At 36.0% G+C, this 19,129-nt stretch overlaps 1 protein-coding gene across 3 annotated transcripts in view; it reads left to right on the top strand.

Moving 5' to 3' along the window:
- Nucleotides 1-19,129, top strand: part of LOC148939503 (protein Wnt-5b-like) — a 199,038-nt gene that overhangs the window by 42,294 nt on the left and 137,615 nt on the right. For all 3 annotated transcript variants that reach the window (XM_089107088.1, XM_089107090.1, XM_089107091.1), the window contains exon 3: nt 13,950-14,206. In XM_089107088.1, the coding sequence (XP_088963214.1) occupies nt 13,950-14,206 (257 nt within the window). The remainder of the gene's footprint in view (nt 1-13,949; nt 14,207-19,129) is intronic.

The following is a 19,129-nucleotide window of genomic DNA, read 5'->3' as shown; positions in this document are numbered from 1 at the left end:
AATGATCATACTGCTAATTATATAAACTGTGCTCCAAATACTGCAAAAATATCGACCCAAAAGCCGACCTGGTTTCTATGACTGGGCTAATTTGTCTTTTCGTCTTCTTCTCTGTGCTCTATAGATGCAGTTTTCCAAGTAATAATAATATTAAAAAAAAAAAAATACAGCTAACAATTACGTCAGTTAACTGCTGTCAAGAAAATTGTCTAGCCCGAAATTGCGGTTGCTACCCCGCTGTGAAAACTAATATAAAAACAGTTTGAGCTCTCATAGTATCTTTTGATTAATTAAAAAAGAATGATAACTTTGTTTATCATTCAATTATCACCTCGGTTGTCCATAGTATTTTAGTATCCCTCACTTTATAGCACAATAGACTATATCATAATTTAGATGTTTGTTTTTATTTTAATATGAGGAACAAAGAGTAACTTGAAGTTTTAACGTGAATCTGGGTTATTTATGGTCAGCCAAAATTGACGATTCTTTTATACTGGCCAGTAAAACATTCGGATGAAACCAGCTGAAAGCTGAAACCAGGTTGAAAACTTGATGGGCGAATCCGGGCTAAAACTGACAAAACTATTCTAAGAAAATTGTATCAACAGAAAATTGCACTCATGAAATTTTGGTGAAATGAAAAGGAAGTGAGATGAAAACGAAATGAAGATGAAGTGATGAAGATGAAGGATTATATATATATATATATATATATATATATATATATATATATATATATATATATATATATATATATATATATTCCCCGAGAAAACTCCCTAGGGCTTCATCTGTACTTCTGTGAAGAACAAATCTGTGAGACAGTTCTTTAAGCCCTTGCTTTAATATAACTTTCCCTGATGAGACTTGGAACTGTATGTGCAGGTAGGGTTATGCTGTAGATTTTTAATATGTTGCTGCTAGGGCTAGGGGCTTAAGGAAAGTCATGCCAAACTAGAACTGAAGAAACCAACTCGTTTTTACTGAAGTTGTCATTGTAACTGACACCTCAGTAATCAATAATAATAAACTTTATCCATATCTATATCGCGTTTTTCTCTTTTCTTTAAAGAGATCTTCCATTGATTAGGAGTTGCATGTAAAAAGGCTATGACTAGAAAAAAAAATGAGGTTTGGGTTAAATCGGATAAGAAATAAGTGAAGTATGATCAGTCAAATGGATTTGGAAGTGTAACTGTCACATTTTTGGAAAATATCTCACTTAAATTGCAATGGTAATATCGACAAAACAGTTGTGTCTAGCTAGAGATGGGCGAGACTGGAAGGTATCAGCATAAGCATAAGGAAAAAGAGGAAACAATGAGTGAGAGTAAGAAATTTTTGCAGAAGAAGAATTAAGAATACGGCCTAGTATTGAGAGCCAGAAGTAAGGAACGTAAGTTGAAAGAGTTTTGCCGGGAACAGAATAAAAACAAGGAGTCACAAATATATCTTTGACTTCGTGTTCTTGTTATTGTAACGAAACTGCGAATTTCTGTGTGCAGGGCTTTATCCATGATTTATTTTTCCGGGGGAGGATGGGGTTTACAAAATGATTTTTTTTTGGGGGGGGGGGGGTACAAAGTAACTTTGAAAAACGCATCAAAAATTGTTTTATATTCATTATTATTACGGTTGTACGAATCGGACAAACAATTCTGGGGGGGTCAGGCCCCTCTCCCGCTGGATACGACCTTGTCACTTTGGCCTTTTTTTGTTAATTTTGCATTTGTACTGATCTATATGCTACAGCCATTTAATGTTGGCTAAAATTTACACGTATAAACGGGATTTTGATACCAATAGATACATCAAAAGAATCAGATTTTAATTCTGATTTCAAATATATAAGTTTCATCAAGTTTAATCTTACCGATCAAAAGTTACGTGCCTGAGAAAATTTGGCTGATTTTCGAAAAAAGGGGGAAAGACCCCCTAAAAGTTATAGAACCTTAATGAAAATCACACCATCATATTCAATGTATCAGAGAACCCTACTGTAGAGGTTTTAAGCTCCTGTCTACAAAAATATGGAATTTTCCATTTTTTGCCAGAAGAAAGATCACGGATGCGTGGTTCTTTGTTTGTTTGTTTGTTTGGTTGTTTGTTTGTTTTTTTTTTTCCCAGGGGTGATCGTATCGACCCAGTGGTCCTAGAATATCGTGGGAGGGCTCATTGGAACGGAAATTAAAAGTTCTAGTGCCATTTTTAAGTGACCAAAAAAATGAAGGGCAACTAGGCCCACTCCCACGATAATTTTTTTCCAAAGTCACACTACAAAAATTTTGAGATAGCTATTTTGTTCAACATTGTCGAAAATATTATAAAAATGTCTTTGAGGATGGCTTGATCCCCCAAAGTCCCCGGGGGGAGTGCTGAAAGTTATGAAATTTACTCAATGTTAACATATAGTATTTGTTATTGGGAAATATACAGACTTTTTCAGAGGAGATTTTTTCTGGTAGGTCGGGGAAGGAGTGGGTCGGGGGCTATATGGAAGGATCTTACCATGAAGGAAGTGTGCATGGGGGAAGGGACATTGCTATGAAGGGGGCGCCGGATTTCCCAGCATTATTAAAGAAAAAGATCATGAATTAAATATAAAAAAAACAAGTTTTTCAACTGATCAACTGATTGTGATTAAGAGGTCATTTTTAAAGAACTGGAAAAAATTCGAACATAGTTTAAAGAGCAGGGTATTGACTAGGGGGCGAACCCTCTAATATACGTGTTAAAAATTTATGAATATAGAAGTTCGTTACGTAAGTTAATTCTAAGTTACGTATATTTATTACTAATAAAAACGTTCGTAAATAAAATTAAACAAGTTTCGAGAAAGCCATTTAACCAAATATAATATGCAAATTTTGTTTTAATTATTCATGTACGGTGAGCCAAAATCAAAACCTGCATTAATTCAAAAACGTTCAAAAATTAAATAAAAAAAACAAGTTTTTTTAACTGAAAGTAAGGAACGACGTTAAAACTTAAAACGAACAGAAATTATTCCGTATATGAAGGGGGCTGTCCCCTCCTCAACGCCTCGCTCTTTACGCTAAAGTTTGACTTTCTCACAACTCTATTTTTTTAAACAATAAAAAAACTTTAGCGTAAAGAGCGAGGCGTTGAGAGGGGACAGCCCCTTCATATACGGAATAATTTCTGTTCGTTTTAAGTTTTAACGTCGTTCCTTACTTTCAGTTAAAAAAACTTGTTTTTTTTATTTAATCTTTAATAGAGCGATCTGTGACTCTCAAACTACGTAGGTAAGTTTTTAAAGATATGCTTTTCGGGTTACGAAAAACAGGAATGACCCGCTTTCTTTTGGTCTCAGATGGATGGTCAAATAAGAAGTATCCTGCTTTTTGGGGTGCAAAAAGCAGGAATGACCCGCTTTCTTTTGGTCTCAGGTGGATTGTCAAATAAGAGGTATCCTGCTTTTTGGGGCACGGAAAACAGGAATGACCTGCTTTCCTTTTGGTCTCAGATGGATGGTCAAATAAGAGGTATCCTGCTTTTTGGGGTGCAAAAAGCAGGAATGACCCGCTTTCTTTTGGTCTCAGATGGATGGTCAAATAACAAGTATCCTACTTTTTGGGGTGCAAAAAGCAGGAATGACCCGCTTTCTTTTGGTCTCAGGTGGATTGTCAAATAAGAGGTATCCTGCTTTTTGGGGCACGGAAAACAGGAATGACCTGCTTTCCTTTTGGTCTCAGATGGATGGTCAAATAAGAGGTATCCTGCTTTTTGGGGTGCAAAAAGCAGGAATGACCCGCTTTCTTTTGGTCTCAGGTGGATTGTCAAATAAGAGGTATCCTGCTTTTTGGGGCACGGAAAACAGGAATGACCTGCTTTCCTTTTGGTCTCAGATGGATGGTCAAATAAGAAGTATCCTGCTTTTTGGGGTGCAAAAAGCAGGAATGACCCGCTTTCTTTTGGTCTCAGGTGGATTGTCAAATAAGAGGTATCCTGCTTTTTGGGGCACGGAAAACAGGAATGACCTGCTTTTCTTTTGGTCTCAGATGGATGGTCAAATAAGTGGTATCCTGCTTTGTGTGGTTCAAAAAGCAGGAATGAACTCCTTTTCTTTTGGCCTCAGATGGATGGTCAAATAAGAGGTATCCTGCTTTTTGAAGTGCGAAAAACAGAAATAACCTGCTTTTCTTTTGGTCTCAGGTGGATAGTCAAATAAGATGTATCCTGGTTTTCGGGGTGCGACAAGCAGTAGTGGGCTACTTTTCTTTTGGCCTCAGATGGATTGTCAAATAAGAGGTATCCTGCTTTTTGGGTGCAAAAAGCAGGAATTACCTGCTTTTCTTTTGATCTCAGGTGGATGGTCAAAAAGTACAATATCTGGCAATCTGTCATCCTTCATCCATAAGGTTTCTTTTCCAGACCTTAGTAATCAATGATCGACAACCACTGACGACCATTGGTCGACGACGACGAACAGCTAGACGCTAATCAAACGTACTTATCAACAGTCAACAATGAAACAAACTTGAGACAGTGACTAAGCCTTGAAAACAGCCGTAAGGCATTGTTGCCCCGAAATATGAGCGAGGACATTATCCTCTTTTCTACCTTTTTTTTAAACCAAAACAGACCAAGTTCAATAAAAGCGTTCAAAAAGCAGACCTAGCCTCGTTCCTCCACGATCGAGACGAAGATCACATGGACAGATGGGAGCAAAGAACCCGTAAAATTATCGTTTCTAAATGATTATTCCTGTGAATATATAGGTTATCAGAGATTTAGCAAAACTTGTAAGCAAATCACATTGCCGTATCTTTTTTCCCGTTGAAAATACTGTCTAAATATTCATACAAATTTCCCAAAGTAGTTGCGAGTTAAACTTTCAAACCTGCTGAAGTACTCTTTAAGTATCTATCAAATCAAATTATCAACAAAGAGGTCCCAAGTCCCCAGTCAGAGGTGATGAGAGCCAAGCTGAACTAGGTCGATGTAAAATACCCCCTAAAGAAGCAATAAGTTATAAACAATGCAACTGGCTACCATCATTGGCGCATAGTTGCAATTTTGGGCACAGGTCCATTCTTATTGACCTTTATTAACTCTTTTGTTTGTAACCCTTTCAACAACTAGTTATTTTATTATTTCGTGTTTTCTGTAGACTGTATGATGTTACAAGATATTTTTTAACAATAGAGCCACATGTGCCATTATTTGCAAAAAAAAGGGTAAAAATGGTTCACTAAATGTATATATATATATATATATATATATATATATATATATATATATATATATATATATATATATATATATATATATATATATATATATATATATATATATATATATATATATATATATATATATATATATATATATATATATATATAATATATATATATAACTCAAACAATTATACATATTTTTATCTTTTCCAAATCTCCAAATAACTCTCTCTGTGCTGCATCGCCATATGGACACACTTCCCACTATCCATATATCCGTTTCGTAATTCCTCCTCAAAATGTCTGCCATCAATTTCTAGCCTTTAAACCCCAACAAGGGCGTATCCAGGAGGGGGACTACCGGGCTTACCCCTCCCCCTCTCCTGAAATTTTTATCCCACTATTAAAAAGTAAAAAAATGCATATAAACGAATTGTTGATGTGTTATAATTTTTTTTACTCCCCCCTTAGAAAAATACCCCTTCCCCCGAACAAAATCCTGGATACGGCCCAAGCCCAAAATTTTCAGCTCTCAAATTCCTCAACTCGTTAAAAATATAATCTAAAATTTAGAAGCATTAATTTAACGCAAATTTGTTAGTTTTGAAGCATTTTTTTTAATTGAAATACAGTAATATATTGTGTGCTTCTCAATACGTTGATTTCCAGGTAAGAAGAAGATAGCTTTTTCGAGCATGTTACAAGACTTCAAATTCCTGATATTCCATAATATTTATTAGTAACGTGTAATTTTCTAATTGAGTAGTAACTTGAAAAAAGAATAGAATTACTACAATCATTAGACTTGAGATACCAAGGACATTAAATAAGAACTTTTCTCCCCCCTGGACCCATCTTAGATCTATCCATACCTGAAAACCGCAGTTTTCTAAGATTTTTCTCTTTGTTGTTAAAAAATTACGAAATTTTTAGGGCTGTACCATACTTATGTCATTGTTGCCAACTTGAACCTTGAAAATAAATAAGAAAACTAATTATTTTATTAGTTAGAAGAAAACTAATTATTTTCTTCTTATAGAAGAAAAATATAAATGTTTTTACTTTTATAACTTTAATAAATCAAATAATATTAACATTTTGATTACTAAATATCAGTATATGTATATTAAATTGACAATGCACATTCATTTGTATTTTTTCAGTAAAGTGCAAATTTTGTTCTGTCCCTGGGAAGGCATAGGGGGTTTGCGCCCAACTTATGTTAATTTATGCTCGTTTTGAGTTTGAGTCGGTTATTTATTGTAATATCTGTTCCTTTTGGGTTTCATTTATTTATCGATGCTGATTTGTGGTAGTTTCACGCTTGGTAGATTATTTGATTTCATTTGGCCCTTATTTTATTTGGCAGAACTTACATCCTTTTCCCATGGGGCTCTGGGGGGGGGGCTTTTCATCCTTAAATACATAATTTCCAGAACTTTCAACTACGTTGAACAAAATGGCTATATCTAAACTTTGATTGAATGATTTTGGGGAAATGGTGGGCGTAAGAGGGGGGTTAATTACTCTCCACTAACTTTCGACTATTAAAAAGGAAAATTTCAATTTCCTATAAAATGAGCCCTTTTTGAAATTTCTATAACAACTTTCTGTATAAACTTTATATTCCCCCAGGGCAAAACTTACAACCCTTGCACTGAGGGCTCAGAGGGGGTTATCATCCCAAAATACCTAATTTCCAGAACGTTCAACTACGTTGAACAAAATGGATATCTCAAAATTTGATTGGATGTGTTTTGGAAAATTGTGGGCGTGAGAGGGGCGTTAGTCGCTATCCAATCGCTTTCAACTATTAAAAAAGGCACTGGCCCTTTCAATTTCCAATTGAATGAGCCCTTTTGAAGTTTCTACGACAACGCTTTCATTAAAACTTTATATGCCCCAGGGCATAACTTACAACCCCTGCCCTAAGGGCTATGATGGGAGGGATTGTCATCCTTAAAGACCTAAGTTCTAACACTTTTAGCCACGTTGAACAAAATGGCTATATCAAAGTTTTGAGTGGATGTAATTGGGGAAAAGGTGGGCGTGAGAGGGGGGTTAGTTGCCCTCAAATCACTTTCGACTATTAAAAAGGGTACTAGCTCTTTGAATTTCAAATCAAATGAGACCTTTTTCAAGTTTCTACGACAAATATTTCAATAAAAACCTTGTATGCTTCCAGGGCATAACTTATAACCCTTGCCATAAGGGTTGTGGTGGGAGTGTCCTCCTCAAAAACATATTTTCAATCTGGAAATCAACTACGCTGAACAAAATGGCTATCTCAAAATTTTTATTGGATGTGTTTGGGTGAAAGATGGGGCTGGAGAGGGGGAGGGGCTAGTTGCCCTCCAATCACTTTCGACTATTGAAAAGGACACTAGCCACTCCTATTTCCAATCGAAAGAGCCCTTTTCGAAGTTTCTCCGACAACTCCTTCGTTACGAAGTGCCCGGGTTTGCAGAAGAAAAAAGAAAAGAAAAAAAATAATACTTTGTGCCCACACCGTTCTTTACTTAGGTAGCACTATCGCGCTGCCTATGATAATATTGCGTAGTTGATTTCGTTATGTTTTTATTATGTTAATAAAAAAACATAATATAAATTATGTTTTTGAGCACTCCCCGACAGTCCTCATGGCAAGGCTTTTAAGTTACGCCCTTGGGGCATATAAGAACGATGTTGGCACAATGTATTGTTTATTATTTTTTTCCTTTAGACCAGGGCACTTTGTATCGAAAAAGTTGTCGTAGAACCTTCGAAAAGGGCTCATTCATTTGGGAATTGGAGTGGTTTGTGTCCTTTTTAATAGTCGAAAGTGATCGGAAGGCAACGAACCCCCCTTCAACACCCAACATTTCCCGAAACACATCCAATCAAAATTTTGAGACAGCCATTTTGCTCAACGTAGTTGAAAGTTCTGGAAATTATACCTTTGAGCAGAACACTCCACCCACAGTCTTCAGGGCAAGGGCTATAAGTTATGCCCTGGAGGCATATAAGGTTTTCATTGAAAGCTTTGTCGTAGAAACTTGAAAAAGAGCTCATTTTTAATAGTCGAAAGTGATTGGAGGGCAACTAACACCCCTCCCACGCCCACCGTTTCTCTTCAAATATTCAATCCAAATTTTGAAATAGCCCTTATGTTCAACAGAGTTGTAAGTTTTGGAAATTAGGTATTTGAGGATGATAACCCCTCCCCCTCAGAACTGATAGGGCAAGGGTGACAAGTTATGCCCTGGGGACATATAAGGTTTTTATTGAAAGTTTTGTCATATAAACTTCAAACTATTACTGATATTTAGTAATCAAAATGTTAATATTATTTGATTTATTAAAGTTATGAAAGTAAAAAAATTTATATTTTTCAGTTAAGTGCAAATTATGATCTGGCCTTGGGAAGGCATAGGGGTTTTGAGCCATAATCATGTCAACTTTTGCTTGTTTTGAGTTTGAATCGGTTATTTATTGTAATTTCTGATCGTTATGGGTTCCATTTTTTATCGACGCTGATTTGTGATAGTTTCACGCTTGGTAGATTATTTGATTTTATTTTTTGCTCATTTTTGGTTTAATGGGTTTTTTACTTTTCTTTGAAAAAGTTATATTGTGGAAAAAGTTTTTTTTAATTAATCTCGTTAAAATTGATTTTTTTTTTTAATATTTATGTTGTCCTGAAAGTTTTTCATTTCCAAAGTCCTCGGCACTTTAACGTCTTTAAAATGACATTAAAATAACTTCGACTTAATACAAATATCGATACTAATATCGATCACAATACAAATATCGATCTTTTTCCAAAACCGATACTGCTTTGGATTAAAAGATTCCCTTTCGGCATTTTTCAATGACGGATGTTTTCAAGTTCATCATTATCAGCCCTTTAACCAAGACTAACCAGTAAAGTTTACTACTTAAGTACGCTATATAGAAGACAGGCTGGGACCTGTGCAAGGGTTATATCCTCAGGGCCCACCCTCCCTAGAATTCTAAACTTTACTCGATTTTTGGGTACTTTAGGGGATTTAGGGGGGGAGGAGGTACCTAGGTTAGGTTACGTAATAATATATGCTATGCTTTACCCCCCACTCCACCCCCCTAACGTGCAAATATATAGTCCAAATTTGTTTTTAAACTATTATATATTCATTTTTTTTATTCATTAGCATTAACCAAACTAGCACAATGTAAATGAGTAATGAGTGCGTTTAACATAGGAATACCGTTTTCTTTCTTCGTCATTACCCCCCTCCCCCGCCTCAAAATAACTCATGCATATGTGCCTTGTGACAGGGGCACAACTTTTGAGAGTTCGCGGTAACCACGAACTGTAGTAATGAACTGTAAGTAAGGAGCGATGCGGCTTATTAGTAACCAAAACTCTAAAAAACGAAATTTCGATATTAATAGATATATCAGAAGAATTAGCTTATTATGTTGATTCCAAATATATACAAATCATTAAATTTAGTGTTACCCATCAAAAGTTACGCGCCTGAGAAAAATTGCCTGATCAAGGAGGCACACTTGTGCCTCTATAAAGAGGCGACCCACCACAATGTTAAGCGATTTCAGGTCCTAGAGGTCGCAGAGAGACGGCGGTAATCGCATTTTGTAGCCCAAGCTCAAACTAAGAAACTTTCAAAATTTCATCCTCCTCCGACTTTATCTTCATGGGGTAAACTGGGTCGGAAGTTTGGAACCTCCCACCACAGCCCCCCTTTCACGTTGTCCGATTGGGCTGAAATTTAGAGGTTAAGCTTTCCTAGGGCCCGGGAGCTTATCCTCGAAATTTCAGCTCAATCCGATCACTCAAAAAAACAAATATAGCCACTTAAAATTCATCATCTCTTTTTTTTTTCTTAGCCACGCCTACAGGACACAGTTGGCAACGGATCCGGTTGAATGAGGACTCATTCGAAGCAGAATTCGACCTGTTAGGGCCTTTTGATATTTTCAGACCGAAAAAATTATCCCCCGAATTTACATTTACGAGAAACCTTAGTTTTTTTCAAATAATACACATAAACAGGTTAGACATGCTTTGTTATGAAAATATCTGCGCGTAAATTTTCATAACAAAGCATGTCTATCCTGTTTATGTGTATTATTTGAAAAAAAAACTACGTTTTCTAAAGAGTTAAAGAGGCTGAGTTACAAGGTCAACCCTTAAAACGTACAGGGATTAGGAGGCACAGTTGGGGGGGTTGTTAAAGAGGCTGAGTCACAAGTTCGAACCTTAAAACGTACAGGGATTAGGAGGCACCCTGTACGACGTGATTTGAGTATTCAGGAATTAAAAGCCTTAACACAAGAATGTTGAAGAGCGGGGGTTTGGGGGGCGGCAGCCCCCATCTTCAACTCCTGACACGATCAGCTAACAGTTAGTCAAGCAATAATAAGTAATAAACTGTACAAAAACGTGCAGAAATTATTTGAAAAAAACTACGTTTTCTAAAGAGTTAAAGAGGCTGAGTTACAAGGTCGAACCTTAAAACGTACAGGGATTAGGAGGCACAGTTGGGGGGCTGCCGCCCCCAAACCCCGCTTTCGCAGCCTTTAAATAAAAAAAAAATTTAAACTGAAAGTAAGGAGCAATATTAAAACTTAAAACGAACAGAAATTAGTCCGTATATGACAGAGGCTGGGCCCGCCACACCGCCTCGCTCTTTACGCTAAAGTTTTTATTGTTTAAAAAAAGAGTTGTGAGAAAGTCAAACTTTAGCGTAAAGAGCGAGGCGTTGAGGAGGGCACAGCCTCTTTCATATACGGAATAATTTCTGTTCGTTTTAAGATTTAATGTCGCTCCTTACTTTCAGTTTAAATTTTTTTTTTTATTTAAAGGCTGCGAAAGCGAGGGGTTTGGGGGGCGACAGCCCCCCAACTGTGCCTCCTAATCCCTGTACGTTTTAAGGTTCGACCTTGTAACTCAGCCTCTTTAACTCTTTAGAAAACGTAGTTTTTTTCAAATAATTTTCGAGAAAGGGGGAACACCCGTTAAAATTCAAGGAATCTTGATGAACATCACACCATCAGTTTCAGCGCATCCGAGAACCCTATTGTAGAAGTTTCAAACTCCCATCTGCAAAAATGTGGAATTTTGTATTTTTTGCCAAAAGAAAAATCACGGATGCGTGTTTTTTTTTTTTTTTTTTTTCAGGGGTGATCGCATCCAACCAATAATCCTAGAATGTTAAGAAAGAGCTCATTTGAACGGAAATTAAGAGTTCTAGTGCCCTTTTTAAGTAATCAAAAGATTGGAGGGCAACTGGCCCCCCTCCCACCCTCCTTTTTTCTAAAATTTATCCGATCAAGTTTCTGAGATAGCCATTTTGTTCAACATTGTTGAAAAGCCCAGTAGCTATGTTTTTGAGGATAACATAACCCCCCACAGTCCCTGGGGAAAGGTTTCTATGTCATGCCATTCGCCCATTCTTTCGGTATAGTATTTTTTATTGGGAAGTATACAAACATTTTCCGGGGAGGGGAAGAATTTTCTGCAAGGCGAATTTTCTACGGGGATAATTTGTGGTATTTATGGGAAGAATTTTGAACGGAGGAGAATTTTCGGCATGATTTTCGGCAGAACAATCGGAAATAAAAGTCTTTTTCAAATGAAAGTGGGCTAAGAAAAAAAAATTCAGTAGGAATCGTCCGCAAGAAATTTTCCGGCGATAATTTTCACCTAGAATGAAATTGTCTGGGGGGGAGTTTTCCTGGTGGGGGTGTTTTATTTGGGAATAACTTTACATGGAGGGATTTACCATAGAGGGAAGGAATTTTCCGTGGAAGGGGAAGCCGGATTTCCCGGCATTATTTAAAAAAGATCAGAAATTAAATAAAAGAACAGGTTCCATCAACTGAAAGTGAGGAGCAACATCAAAAATAAAACGAAAAGAAATTATTACGTATATGAGGGGGGTTACCCACTCCTCAGTACTTCGCCCTTTACACTACTTAATTAAATTGTTAACTAATCAATTTCTTTGATTTATGAAGTGGGAAAATGACTCTAGAATTTGCAGTAACGACATTTTCTGAAAGTATTTAATAGGTGAGTGATTATTTAAGCATTTATTTACTATTGTCAATAACAACAGCATATCATTATCTGTTTTGTTTATTACAGTTTTACAGCAAAGAAAAAGAATTTCATGTATTTATGATTTCAGATCTTAGAAACATTATTTTGCTCCAAAATGTTAAGCTCCGAGTTGACCAGATCAGTCCAGCATGAACAATTTAGTCAAGGAATGTATCAATGTGCTTTGCGAAAAAATTCATTTTAGTCCATTTAGTTCCTAAGAAAAAATGTTCTCAAGTTTTTCTGTATCAGCAGTTCCATTATCTCTATTCTTTTTTTAAAATCCTTTACCTCACAAAGACAAGGTACCCCACCTGGCAAAGGGGCGTTCCATTTATCAAAAGAATGATTAATCTCATCCCTAACTCCCTTTGATGTTGTTGCCCATTTATGCTTCCTAACCATTATAGTTCTGGACGCCCTGTGATAAATGAATCTTTTATCATAATTACATCAAGACAAATTAACTTCTTTTCATCATTATTGTATGGGAATTGATGACTAAGTCCGTGTACCGGAATGTCAAAATTATTAATTGAATTAAATTATAAAGTTCGGTTGAGGTAATTGAAATTCACCTTTCTTATGTAATGTTGCATTCCTCATGATTGAAAGATTGCACGTTCTTTAGAGTTTATCAGTGTACCGAATGAAAATAAGGGCAGTGTTTATCTTTTCTTTATTTGGTATCATTATTCGGTACCAAATAAAGATACCATCACATGTACCGGGAAAAATCACATATGCCAAAAAACATAATAAAACATCGAAAAGATATAAAGGACATATCACATATACCAAATGAAGATAAAAGGACATCTCCTTTTACACATAAGTCTGCGAACCAAGATTAGAATATTAGAAACTATAATGATGACAGTGGTCAAGTATGGTTCTGAAGCATGGGCGCTCCGAAAAATGGAGGAGATTTGATAATTGTTTTCCGAAGAAATCACCTAACCCTAAGGATTGTTTCGGGTACCCGGCTGACTGACCGTAATTCAAACAGTAGGCTGTACTAAAAGTGTGGTTCGATCCCACGTTCTAGGGCTAGAATGAGAGAAAGGTTGAGATGACTAGGGCACGTTCTTCGGATGAAGGATGACAGATTTCCAAAGTTTGTCTTTTTCGGCCAGCCGTCTTGGGGTAAACAGAAAGCAGGTTGTCCGCGGTTGGGGTGAGAGGATGTTGTAAAGAAATATTTAAGGGAAATGGGAACTTCCCGGGAGAGTATAAAGCCGGATGCTTTGAATAGATTATAATGAGGGAGTGTATGTGGCTGTATTGGCCTCAGGCGACTTGGTGCCACGGTGAGTTGTTAGTAGTAGTAGTAGTCATTTTATACAATAGCCGTTTAAGGTATATTTATATTTCTTTTACAAGGTTTTTGTATTATTATTTTTCTGCAGGTCACGGTTTTATCGTTTCAGCATCAGAGAACAATTTTTCCATCATTGTATAGCTGAGATTTAGTTTTATCCATCTACTGAATTGCATTTTGAAATTGGGAAAGGGTACCTCAGACGTGGGATGATTCTAGAACGGCTGCAGTTTTAGCTATTCGCGTCAATATAATTTGCAAGTAGCATTTGAACAATTGTCTTTTTTATATCCATTTTTTTTAAATATTTTTGTATTTCACAAAAACATCTTTCTAGGAATTTAGGCGTACAGGGTTACGAAGTTTGGCGAAACCCACAGTTATATGTCGTTGGTGCACAACCATTATGCACCCAAATTCCTGGACTATCACCAGGCCAGTCAAAATTGTGTCAATTATATCAAGATCATATGGGATTTGTTGGAAGGGGTGCTAGACAGGGAATAGCTGAATGCCAATGGCAGTTTCGAAATCGAAGATGGAACTGCTCAACAGTGCAAGATTCAACAGTATTTGGTCCTATTTTAAGCATAGGTAAGTCCTTTTTACTTCTTTTTTCCTTTTCTGTATACAAACCTCGGCATCTTTTTCGTGTAATTTAGGTTATTCAAAAGCTAAATATATATGCAACACGTACACGTATGTATTGTACAATAAATATACATAATATTGCAGGCCACCATATAAGTTAGCACCATTTTTGATGGTACTCTCATCTGGAATTGAAAAATCTGAGATCAAACTGTGGTAATGGTGTTATGTCACTTTCATTGTTTGGGTAGCCCAAATTCAGATTGTTTGTGTAACACACATATTCATATGCGTATTCCCTAAACCGGTGAATGAACACATAAAAAAGACACTAACACATTTTACCCATCGATGGCTAAAATCATGTTTAGAGGCTAATTTGAGCAAGTCCATACCAAAATCAACTTCAACACATTCTCCACAATTCAACATATAAGCATACCAACCCGTAAAAATAGTTTTTTATCAAATAATCCTTATATTGAAATCAAACAAGTTTATTATCTTAAATTTATGGTATTATCTTATATTTTATATTTATATTTAATTTTATACAAAATTTGCATTGTTGGGTTATTTGTTTTCAGCTCTGAATGGCTCATTTCTGTGTTGTATTGCTTTTTTTTCTTAAGCCACCCGGACTAGCGGGTAATTAACGTTTTTGAAAATGCTTCTATGTTTGGACAACGATTACAGGCAGCTACACATGAAGGAAGCTTTGTGTCCATGTTCCGGCCCACATCTCAGAAATTTCATGCTTTATATTTAGTCCCCTGAATCTTTGTGAGATTTTTTTTGGTTGCCAAATAGTTATATTTAGTCCCCCCCCCCAAAAAAAAAAATATACCCACGATTGACGAGTGGCAACGTATACATGATCAACACAAAAATGAGTTATGTAAAGTCAATCTGCTAAACAAATTTTTAGCTTCTTGAAAAAAAGTTAAATTTTCTTGTCGCTTTTCTCATTTCAAGTTTGACCTTGTAAACTTTTGCAGATTACCGAGTTTAGTCAACATATACAATTGCTTTAGCTAGGTAGTGGGAGTAATCCAAGACAGTGAGTGTTTATTGTTGCTACGACATACAGAGTTTGACCAATATGCGTAACGGCATGTATAATACTTGTGCCAAGTGTTATTACTGCTGCTATGTGCTCATCAAAACGCGAATCAGCAAGGTGTAAAACGGTGGGATACTCCTTTTACACGCTACCCTCCTTGGTGCATCTGTGTTTACCACCCCAAAGGTTTTATACCCTTTTTAGGATTTTCAATCACAGTAATAAGCGAGTTCAAGCAATATTAAAAAAAAAACTTTACTTACAAAAAATAACTTTAAAAAATATATAAAAAATTTGGTAACATGCAATTTCGTTACGTTTTTAGGAATCGGAATTTTTTTTGGGGGGGGGGGAGGGTTGACGGGGTTTAATCTTGCTTAAGAATCTGGGATTACTAAGAATGGGGGGATTGCTTAAGAATCTTGCTCTTTTTTGCTGGAATAATCTTCAAATTTTCCCAAATATCGTACTATTCTATTTCAAATAAAACAAAACTCCTTCAAAACAGACTTTGTTTATTTTCTAAATTGCTTCTTTCTCCGAAAAGAACGTGCTTTTCTATCCGTCACGCAAGAATAATACAATAGTCATAAGCCATTTAGATGGAAATGCAACAGAAAGCTTAAATTATCCTCTTTGAGCCAGTCAAAGAAGATTAATGAATGAAGTAAAGGGGAATATATACATGGTCATTCTACTAAAGCTACAGTTGATTTAAGATAAAAAGTCATTAGTGTAATAATTCTCTTTTTAGTCCGTGGCTGACTGAGAACTGTTATCTGAAAACAATCTAGGAACATAGTTCGTCCTTATCGTGTCACAGTAAAATTCTTAAGTGCAAGAATGTCAAGAGAGAGGGGGGGGGATAAATTCAGCACCCGCTGCTAAAAGACTAACGATATTTTAAAAATGCAAATTTTTTGTACTGGAAAAGAAATGCGTCACTTTCCTGGCGAAAAGAAAAACTTCTTAAGTCTTCACCCCCGGGGGAAATGTAACTGACAGCCCTTGGTCAGATTGCTTCTCAGGGTTAATCATGTTTTCTCTACGCAAACTTGTCTGGTATCTACGACCAGAGTCACCCCTATGCTTCCTAGAATAGTGAGCCCGGCATGTACACAGAAAGCTATTTCATGCTATCAACCCCACCCCACCCCAAATAAGATAAAAAATATCAAGTTTTCTTTTGAAAAAAAAACCTACAACTAACGCTATTTAGCGTTATCAGCACAATCATACGATTAATTATAAGAACTTGTCTGAAATTTTCTCTTTTTTATTTTTTTTGTGCTTTTTCTTTGCATTATTCAAGAGAATAGAGCCAGCTTTGACAAAAGGACACACGAACGTATAGCTTACATATTTTTTTTTAAACTAGCCGACGTTTTGATGTCAAACAGTTCGCAGTAACGAACTGTAAGTAAGAAGCGACCCGGCTCATTGGTAACCTAAATTCTAAAAAACGGAATTTTGACACCAGAAGATACATCAAAAGAATCGGACTTTTATGTTGAATTCAAATATATAAGTTTTATTATGTTTTGTCTTACCCATCAAAAGTTACGAGCCTGAGAATATTTGCCTTATTTTCGAAAAAAGGGGGAAGCCCCCTAAATGAAAATCACACCGTCATATTCAGCGTATCAGAGAACCCTACTGTAGAGGTTTCAAGCTCCTATCTGCAAAAATGTGAAATTTTGTATTTTTTGCCAGAAGAAAGATCACAGATCCGTGTTTATTTTATTTTTTTCTTTCCAGGGGTGATCGTATTGACACAGTGGTCCTAGAATATCGCAAGAGGGCTTATTCGAACGGATATCAAAAGTTCTAGTGCCCTTTTTAAGTGACCAAAAAATTGGAGGGCAACTAGGCCCCCTCCCACGCTCATTTTCCCCCAAAGTCACTTGATCAACATTTTGAGATAGCCACTTCGTTCAGCATAGTCGAAAGACTAATAATTATGTCTTTGAGGATGAATTAATCCCCCACAGTTTTTGGAGGAAGGACTGCAAGTTGTGAACTTTGTCCATTGTTTACATATAGTATCGAAAATTGGGAAGTATATAGACATTTTCAGGGAAAATTTCTCCTAACGGGGGGGGGGGGTAGGGCGGAGATGGTTATGTAGGAGGATCATTCCATGGAGGAATTTTTTATGGGGAAGTGAATTTTCCATGAAGGGGGTGCCGGATTTCCCAGAAAAAAAAATTATTATTTAAAAAACGACAAGAAATTAAATAAAAAACAGTCTTTTTCAACTGAAAGTAAGTAGCAACATTAAAACTTAAAACGAAGAGAAATTATTATGTATATGAGAGGGTTCCACCCTTCGTCAATACCTCGCTCTTTACGCTACAGTTTGTTTTAGTACTTTCAAAAGAGCTATTTATTCTAATTAGACCTTTTGTGATTCAGGGGTCGTTCTTAAGGAATTGGAACAAAATTCAAATTGGAACAAAATTTGAACTTTAGCGTAAAGAGCGAGGTATTGACGAGGAGGGTGAACCTCCTCATATTCGTAATAATTTCTGTTCGTTTTAAGTTTTAATGCTGCTCCTTACTTTCAGTTGAAAAAACTCTTTTTTTTTATTTATTTGACTGACCAAGTTCTAACTATTTTCGAATTAAGGAAACATGGTTTAAAAACCAAATAATTTGCTTATTTTAGACAGTTTTGATGCAAAGAAAATTATTTGTTAAATCCAGACTTGTATGTAGGTTAGGTTAAATGGGGTTGAGTTGAATTGGGATTGAGTTGAATAGGTTGAGCTCGAGGGGAGTTGAGTTGCACGGAGGTTGTGTTGAATGGTATTGAACTGAAGGAGGTTTGAGTTAAACAAAGATTAAGTTGAACGAGGGCTGAGTTGAACGAGGGTTAGGTTGAATGGGATGAATTGGAAGGGATAAGTCTGAACAGAGACTGAGCTATATCGGAATCATCCGAACCTTTCAATTCATACCAGTATCTTTTGAAATGTTTGGATAAAAAAAATTTATTTAAATGAAAGAATAAATTTGAGGTTGGAAAAAAGTGACTTTTTGTCTCTGCTAACTAGATCAAAGAGGTTATGTGTTTTTCCTCTTTAGTATTCAACTATGAATTGATGTTAACATTTCTTAAGCCCATGAAAGGGTTGCTGTTTTTTCATTTTTATGCAAATTTTCGGAAATTTTTTTTTCAGCTTTAAAATGTGTCTTACTTAAGGTATCGATTTCACAAACTTTACTGAAGGTCTACTAAATAAAGAAAAATGCTTGAAAAAATCATTACAGGGATAGGGCCAGAACCTATGATCTACTGGTAACTAGCCAAAGCTTCTACCCCTGGACTAACAGATATAGCTAGTAATCTGTAGCTAAATGTAGCTATAAGTTCTATTTTCATAGTCACAGGCTTCTTTTTTGTAGTTTTATATATGTAGTCTGGGCTAATTTATGATTGCCGAATGCCCAGCGCTGGTGGCCAGTTTGTTAGTTATATACGTTTTCTTTGCCTCATAAATATATCCTGAGCTTAAATATTATTTCAGTTTTTTAATTTAGTTAGGGTCCTCAACTGAAAACCCTTCCTTTAATTTTATGAAAAATCAGTTCCTGTGTGTTACGAAGCAATCTTTCTATGTGCTACCAGTACCAGCACTTTTTTTTTCTCCTTTTATATGCAAACTATGAAAGATAACCTTTGTACGTTCTTTGCGTTCCTACCATCTTTAGATCTAAGACCGATGGGAAGAGATTCTAAAACTGTTTAAATTCTATTCATGATATATATATATATATATATATATATATATATATATATCACACACACACACACACACACACACACACACACACACACTACACACACACACACACACACA

Source organism: Artemia sp. Qi Xiang Cuo, chromosome 21 (genome assembly GCF_049724085.1).
Source record: "Artemia sp. Qi Xiang Cuo chromosome 21, ASM4972408v1, whole genome shotgun sequence".
Lineage (NCBI taxonomy): Eukaryota > Metazoa > Arthropoda > Branchiopoda > Anostraca > Artemiidae > Artemia > Artemia sp. Qi Xiang Cuo.
Note: the sequence above shows the minus strand (reverse complement) of the source record. Positions and strands in the feature narration are given on the sequence as shown.